Source organism: Laccaria bicolor, genomic scaffold, assembly GCF_000143565.1.
Source record: "Laccaria bicolor S238N-H82 LACBIscaffold_7 genomic scaffold, whole genome shotgun sequence".
In the NCBI taxonomy this organism is placed as follows: Eukaryota; Fungi; Basidiomycota; class Agaricomycetes; order Agaricales; family Hydnangiaceae; genus Laccaria; species Laccaria bicolor.
Window position 1 is genome coordinate 153,269 of NW_001889878.1, and position 8,419 is coordinate 161,687.

General features: G+C 42.4%; 3 protein-coding genes across 3 annotated transcripts; 2 read left to right on the forward strand and 1 right to left on the reverse strand.

The window, feature by feature from the left end:
• Window positions 1–1,088: 1,088 nt before the first annotated feature.
• Window positions 1,089–2,011, forward strand: LACBIDRAFT_325142 (uncharacterized protein; the record flags this gene model as incomplete). Its single annotated transcript, XM_001878655.1, has 2 exons — window positions 1,089–1,229; window positions 1,346–2,011. The coding sequence occupies 2 exons, from the start codon at window positions 1,089–1,091 to the stop codon at window positions 2,009–2,011; spliced, it is 807 nt and encodes a 268-aa protein (XP_001878690.1).
• Window positions 2,012–3,223: 1,212 nt separating this feature from the next.
• On the forward strand, window positions 3,224–3,541 carry LACBIDRAFT_316933 (uncharacterized protein; the record flags this gene model as incomplete). The annotated part of the gene is made up of 1 exon (XM_001878656.1): window positions 3,224–3,541. The coding sequence occupies one exon, from the start codon at window positions 3,224–3,226 to the stop codon at window positions 3,539–3,541; it is 318 nt and encodes a 105-aa protein (XP_001878691.1).
• Window positions 3,542–3,555: 14 nt separating this feature from the next.
• On the reverse strand, window positions 3,556–3,789 carry LACBIDRAFT_316934 (uncharacterized protein; the record flags this gene model as incomplete). Its single annotated transcript, XM_001878904.1, has 1 exon — window positions 3,556–3,789. One exon carries the CDS (start codon window positions 3,787–3,789, stop codon window positions 3,556–3,558), a length of 234 nt encoding a protein of 77 aa, XP_001878939.1.
• Window positions 3,790–8,419: the final 4,630 nt, after the last annotated feature.

The window sequence follows — 8,419 nt, forward strand, 5'->3', positions numbered from 1 at the left end:
GCCAAAAATGACCAAAATAGCACAAAATGACCATTTTCTGGAGGCTCTACAAGCATAACTGCTCAGTATTTTTGACTGATTCTTTGATAGGCTCATTCAGGTTGACCAGAGGTATGTTCTGGCTACCCCCCCAGTTAGCGCATATTTTTTTTTTCAGATGCCAAAAATGGTCTCCAGAATAAAAACCTTCTCAAGGCTCCAGCTTTCACTGAAATTAGTCTATACCAAGGGAAGTGTAACACAACTACATAATGTAAAAGAATACACAAATACATTTGAGGTACAATAGATTCTTAGAAAGAACCAGAAAAATGAACCAACCTTCATTCTTTTTGCACTCAACTGTACCATTAGAATACATATAAACACAGTATTTATAGTGTCCTTACTATATTTAAGTAAAAAAGAATTTTTGCACCTGAGAGAATTGAACCCTCAATGTCATCAATAATACCAACGCTAAAGCCAACTGAGCCATGCAGGCTTTATTATATGTTAAATAAAAGGTAGCTATATACAGTCATCCACCCCTTAATGATACACCACCCCCATTTGATACACTTTTGACTAGCCAAAATCTTTCTCAATACTAGACCAATTTTTACAAAACAAGTTGTAACACGTAGTACAAACTCATATCTACCACCGTACATAATTTGGATGCAATTGAGGCAGAATTAGCAAAGCTGTGGAGCATACAAAATGGACTGTTTTTTAGAAATAGCCAAATACAGTCACACCCCTCAATGATACACCCATAATCTTAATTTTTCTTTGTGAAATGTGGGTCAAACATTCTGAAATTTGGTACAGTGATAGAAGGGAATTTATCTGAGATTTTCATGTAGTTTTTGTAGAGAAAGGTTGTGCTCAAATCTGTTGAAGCTAATTTCTCATTTTGGGTGTATCATTAGCAGGTGGATGACTGTACTGCACCAAGGCACGTGGCGTCATATGTGTGACATGCTGTGGCTGAAACGTCGCCACATCGTTCCTTCCTTCCCCACCACCACCATCTGACGACCATCCACCGTCCCTCACCACCGCGACAAACCACGACCGCCCACATCAACGACGACAACACACCAATGACGCCAATGATGGACAACATCGTCACGGACCACCCGCGACCATTGACGAGCACCGAGGATGTGAAGACGACGTGGCAGATGTGCCACATCGTCCGGACAGTGACGACGCATGCCGTCGTCACTGTCCAACCTGATCAGGTCAGTGCACCCCCCCCTCTCTCTTTCTGTATGGCCAGCTCACACCAGCTCCAGGGGCCACGTCGCTGTCTGCGATGTGGCAATAATTCGACGACGCAACACAAAAACACACCGAGGACGGTGCCACGTCACGCCGCAACCACGAATGCCCACCAATGTCAATGCCCGCCCACAACACAACAACGACCAAATCTGCCCACCCACGAACAACGCCCACCGCCCCACACGACCCCACCGCCCACGAACACCCGCCCACGACAACGACTGCCCACGAGCGCCCACGACGCGACAACGAACGCCCACGAATGCCCATGCACGACAACGAACACCCACCAGCGCAACGCAAACGCCAATGCAAACATGAACGAAACGGCAACCCACCCCCACGGACGCCAATACAGCCCACCACCCACGACCAACGACGACGCACGCCCACACATGGAGGATTCTGTTCACGTCAACGGAAATGGGCAACGACGAGCCCAGGTGAGCTCCCCCTCTCTCCATCATTCCTCACCACCACCCTTCCATCATCCCCCCTCCCTCCCTCTGTTGCTCCCCCTCCCATTTCTCCCCCTCCCTCCATTGCTCCCCCCTCCATCCATTCCCACCTCACCCTTCACCACTCCCTCCCTTCACCACTCCCTCCCTTCACCACTCCCTCCCTTCACCACTCCCTCTCTCCTCCATCACTCCTTCCCCCTCCCTCCCCCCTCACTCTCTACTACATCCTCCCCCCTCCATCACTTCCCCCTGTCTTCCCCCCCTCCCTTAAATATTGAGAATAGTAAAAATAAATTGTGTAGTCTATTTAATACATTTCAATTTTTCCTGCTCAACTTAGAATTATTTCATAAAGTCATTCCATGTGAATTCCATGTGGAATCCATATGGAGTCCATATGGATTCCACCCTTAAAATGGTATAGAACATATAGAATAGAGTATGGATTCCATCTGAAAAAAGTATGGATTCCATGTGGAAAAAGTATGGAATCCATCTGGAATTTGTGCAGTCCACCCCCCATTCCATCCATTCCATATGGAATAACCCGGGGAGGGTAAAGTACTGCATCACCAAGGTGATTTCTCATGTACCTAGTACCTTGTAGTATATTCTCGTAGATATGTTCTGTAGTATATAAGGGTGAAGAAATTCCCCACTATAATCATTATTATTCTTTGAACTTACCACTGCACTATATATACTCTCAACAGGTTATGGGCCCCGGCCTATAAAACTTATACACATATTCATTACACATGCATACACTCCACATGCACATGCATACACACACATATGCACAAACTTTATCTCATACGCTTATCTACATTACATAACCTACTACAATGTTGGAAGAATACACAGCGGGATCTTACCAGATGGAAATGCTGAAGGCCACAAATTGGATGCCATTGAAGCGACAGATGATGGCCATGCTTCGTGACCTTGGACTGGAGAAGTATATTGCAAAGGATGCAAAACCTCCAGGATCAGCTGATCCCCAAAGCCTGACAACGGAAGAATTAGCAGCGACAAAGAAATGGGCCAAAGGTGACGCCAAAGCGCAGACAAGAATAAAACTCGCTATCAGCGACGTGGAAATGATCCACATCAGTGGCGCAACGACAGCGCAGGAAATGTGGGATCAACTCACCATGGTCAAGGAATCCAAGGGCAGGCTAGGGGTGCTTGCAACACGTCGCATGCTACACAGAATGAGCGCAGATGAGGGAATTGATCTGGTGGAACATATATTGAAGCTAAGAAAGCTTCAGGAAGAATTGCACCTAATGGAAAACATGGTATCAGATGAAGATTTTGTCATGATCTTGATCACATCACTCCCTGAAAGTTGGGATAATTATACTTCATCGTACCTAGGTGCATCTGGAAATAAACTGACCCTGAAATCACACAAGCTTATTGCAATTTTGATTGAAGAATACCACTGTCGTCAAGGATGAAATGAAGAGACATCTGGAGGATTATCTATGCAAGCTAGGCATCAGCAAAAGGGCGGAAGAAATACAAGCTCACAGGGAAAGAAGAAAACAGATGTGGAGTGTTACAACTGCCACAAGACAGGCCACATATCAAATGAATGTTGGGCCAAAGGAGGAGGTCATGAGGGACAAGGTCCAAAGGGCCGTCAAGGGCCAAATAGAGGAGACAGATCCCATCAAACACAAGATTCTGTGAACAACTCATTGGGTGATTGTGCATACATGGTTAATCAAAATATCCACGAATTTTCGAAATATGACTGGGTACTTGACTCAGCCACAACCTCACACATTTGCACAACCTGAGACACATTTGTTGATTATGAACTGTTGAAATCTGAAGTAGACGGCATGGGCGGATTGGTGATGACACAGGGACGAGGAACAGTGGCAGTCAACTTTAAATTTGATGGCCAATCAATGAAGCACATTTTGCGGAATGTATTACATGTCCCGAATTGCCTACTTTCAATTCCTTGCTTAGCAATTGGAGGAGGAAGGGTAGAATTTAAAGGCAATGGATGCCAACTATATGACAAAACTAATAGGGTCATTGGAAAGGGAAAGTTGACGAACATGTTATATTTGCTTGATGCATGCGCGGAATTGCCAAATCAGGAAAGCACCCAATACACATCAATTCGGACACACTCTTGGGATCAATGGCATTGACTTTATGGCCACATCTCTATCAATGCAATTAAAAGCCTGAAATCAAATGAAATGGTGGATGGGCTCAAGATTGATGAGTCTACAATCCCATCATTAACTTGTGAAGCTTGTATTCAAGCAAAACAAGCACACAAACCTTTTCCACAAGAAGCAAAAAATCGTTCCGAGATACCTGGTGAACATATCATGAGTGATGTATGGGGACCAGCACAAACAGAGTCAATCGGACGGTGGAAATATTATGTTTCATTTACAGATGACGGCACACATTTGACCGCCGTACTATTCCTAAAAAACAAGGGACAAGCATTTGACTGCATTAAGGAATATGTTGCTGTTATTGAACGGAAATTTGGAAAACCCCCAAGATTTATGCGATTTGATAATGGGAAGGAACTGGTTAATAAGAAACTTCGAAATTGGGCTGCAGAAAAAGGAATTACTATTGAAGCATCTGCCCCATATTCACCTTCTCAAAATGGAGTTGCAGAAAGGTTTAATTGCACACTTTTGGAACTTGCATGGGCAATGTTAATTGCGAAAAACCTTCCAGTATTTTTATGGGACAAAGCGGTCACGCACATGGCATATTTACGAAACCGCGCACCCACACGTGCTTTAAACGGCAAAACACCATACGAAGCTTGGACAAATAATAAACCTGACATTTCGCACCTCAGGGAATTCGGATGCGACGTTTGGGTGCTAGACGAGACCAAAGGTCGTTCTAAGCTCGCACCAAAATCAAACAAATTAATTTTTGTAGGATTTCACGATGGATCGAAGTCAGTCCGTTATTACGACGCTAAAACTCGGACAATCAAAGTCTCACGTAACGTGGCATTTAACGAAAATGAAGAGCCACGTGAACTCGAAATCAATGTCAATTTACCGGGTTTGCGTGTCGAGGGGGAGCCAGAGGAAAAATCGAACACTCAAACACCTCAAGAAATCGAAAATCCATTAAATCCTATCTCTACAACAGTTCCTACACAAGAAATGTGAAGTCCTATTGAACCCATAAATTCTCCAACTCTTAGACCTCGAAGAATTCGCACTGAATACGATTATCAACTCCTAAATAATCCACAGGCACGACCAACGGATCGCACACTTGAAAATGCAACACCACCTGATATTACACGACACACAGAGTCATCAGCTGCGAAAATAATTTCTAAAAATCGCACTCGCCTTGCCTTCGATGATTTTATCGGAAATTCAACCGAAAAAACGTTTCAAGTGCTCTCAGGAATTTCTGATAAAGATGGACTGCCAGAAACACTTGAAGATGCGATGCAGACTGAGGAGAAAGAGCATTGGAAGACTGCTGTGGAAGCAGAATTAAATGTTTTAGAAAAAATGGGCACATGGAAAATGGAAGAGTTACCAGTTGGAAGGGAACCAATCAGATGCTGTTGGGTATTTGATAAAAAACGAGATGAGCATGGAAATGTTGTAAAATACAAGGCAAGACTTGTAGCGCAAGGTTTCTCGCAGAAACCAGGAACGGATTTTAGCCATAATGGCACGTTTGCACCTGTTATGCGCTTCGAGACGCTACGCACAATGCTCGCACTCGCCGCAATAAATAAATGGGATATGCATCAACTCGATGTGAAAGTGCATATTTAAATGGAAAACTCACAGAGGAAATTTATATGAAGCAACCCCCAGGTTTTTCAGATGGCAGCGGACGCGTTTGTCAATTACAATGTGCGCTTTATGGATTAAAGCAGGCTGGACACACATGGAATCGAGAATTTAATGGTGTTATGGAAAATCTGGGATTTATGCAGCTAAAAACGGATTATTGCTGCTATATTCAGAGAGAGGGGGAGAAGTTTGCAATTTTATTGGTATGGGTAGATGATATACTCACACTCACCAATAATCCTGCAGAAAGCAATCGCTTCGAAGCAGAACTCAAATCAAAATATGATATTAAAGCATTGGGCCAACCTTCATTATTATTAGGCATGAAGGTGACTCACGACACTACAAACCATACTATTTCACTTTCGCAAACTCATTACATTGATAAACTTCTCAAGAAGTTTAATCTCGAAAACCTAAACCCAGTTACCACACCGCTTGATCCGAATGTAGATCTAAATCAAGATGATGAGCCATCCGATGATGACATCACTCACAACACACGAAGGTCAGGGATGTATGCAACAATGATTGGATCTCTGATGTACGCCGCATTGGGAACATGCCCAGATATTGCGTACGCAACAAATAGACTTGCACAGTTTATGAGCCGACCCCAACCAAAGCATTGGACAGCCTTTAAAAGAATATTTCGTTATTTGAAAGGCACAAGAAGTTATATGCTCATGTATGGAGGGCAAAACTCTAATGCAGACGCGAATATTTATTGTGACACTGATTGGGCTTCACACACTGACAGAAAATCAATCAGTAGATATATTGTAATCATAGCAGGAGGAGCTGTGGCTTGGAGCTCAAAAAAGCAAAATACCATTGCTCTTTCAACTGCTGAAGCAGAATATGTTTCTGCTACTCACACTGCCAAACAAGTACTTTGGCACAGGTCTTTATTCAATGAACTCGAAATTCTGCAGCCGAAAACTTCTACAGTTTTCACAGATAATCAGACTGCAATTTCAATTGGTCATAATCCAGAATTTCACACTCACACGAAGCACATCAACATAGCGCTTCATTTTTTGTAAGATCACATTGAAAAAGGAACACTTAATATGGTCTACATAACAACCCACAACAACCTTGCAGATCTGTTCACTAAAGGACTACCTAGGGTTGTACATCAAGACCTAACTTATGAAATAGGTGTAATACCTGACCAAGGGGGAGTGTTGGAATAATACCCTAGTATACAGTGTTTAAAGGTTCAGTTCAGTCCGGTTTTTTGCCCCGAAAATGCGCAACCGTGGACCGCAACCGGTCCAGGACCGACCCAGATATTGAGGGAACCAAACCGAACCACCTAGGACCGGTCTTTTGTGGTCCATGATACTGGTTCAGACTGATCCAGACCGGTTTTTTTGTGTATAATTTATTATATCAATATAAACCATTTGTATCTCAACCATTATTACTCTGAAAAATAAACAGGTTATATAAAATAGTAAAGCATATAAATACCCATCATTCTACCAATTTTCAAGAGATTTAATGAAGATTTGACATAGCTATGACTGAAACTGAATTACATCTCCTAGAGACTCAGGTAAAATATGGATTTGGTTATATCTTTCTCAATTCTTAACCATTTTTGATGAAACAAAAACCCAATAAAAGGCAATAAATGTGGTTACAAGGCTATGTAACGCACGTGACCGTTTAACCGGTTGCAACTGATTAAAACCGGTCTTTGAACGGTTTTAAAAGATTTTCGAAATGAGGCAACCGGCAACTGGACCAACCCCAAATTGGGGCAACTGCAACCGAAAAAAAGACCGGACCATGGTCCGGTTCTGTTCTGTCCACCGGTTTTTTGCGGTCCTATGGACTGAACCTTTAAACACTACTAGTATATGGTCAGCTATTTCACGGACTTTGTAGATAAATTGAGAATACTTAATTACTAAGCCCGAGGACATCACCGAGGTGATTTCTCACATACCTAGTACCTTGTAGTATATTCTCGTAGATATGTTCTGTAGTATATAAGGGTGAAGAAATTCCCCACTATAATCATTATTATTCTTTGAACTTACCACTGCACTATATATACTCTCAACACCAACTACTGCCTTGTATGAGTCACTCCATTGCCAGACGTTCACAGATATATCAGCACCACACCTAAATATGGTGTTGCACAATCCTTGGTAAGTGTGATGACCAGTGACATGCCGTGACATAGCGTCACAGGGCCAATTTCTTGAGACATGGACTTTGTACCTTCCACAACACCAATCCAATATATTTTTTGCAGTGGGTTTGAGGGAATGATGTGATTGAATCCACTGAGAGAGTTTTCCATGTAGAAATTGTATTTATTGCTCCAAAAATGCGAAATCAGCTTGTTTTCCCTGCCAAATTTGGCACTCTGGAGAGATTGGACTATAACTTTCCAACCACAACATGTATGAACATGGTTTGTAGGAGGATATTACTTAGAATTTGAATTCCAATCGATCTACGGATCTAGAATTTTTATTTGTGGCCCCTATGTCGAGATCACCCCTAAGAATGAGCACTTTAACATAGTTATGGGGTAGTAATTAAAATTATGGACCCGTAGGATTGAAGCCACATACTAATCGGTTATTTAGTCTCTGCAAATCTAAGCCAAAATCCTATCCATTGTAACGCTGATAGCTCAAGTAGGCAACATTGGGCTAATAGGTGTTGTATAGCCACCAAAATCAGACACATTGTAGATTTTTATACAATTGAATAGAGACTATCTATACAATTCTGGCACATTTTTTTCTTGTAAATCGGTGGAGATTTGACTGAGCTACATCATTTACAACTTTGAGCTTGTCGAAGAAGCATCACCAGTCTGCCAAA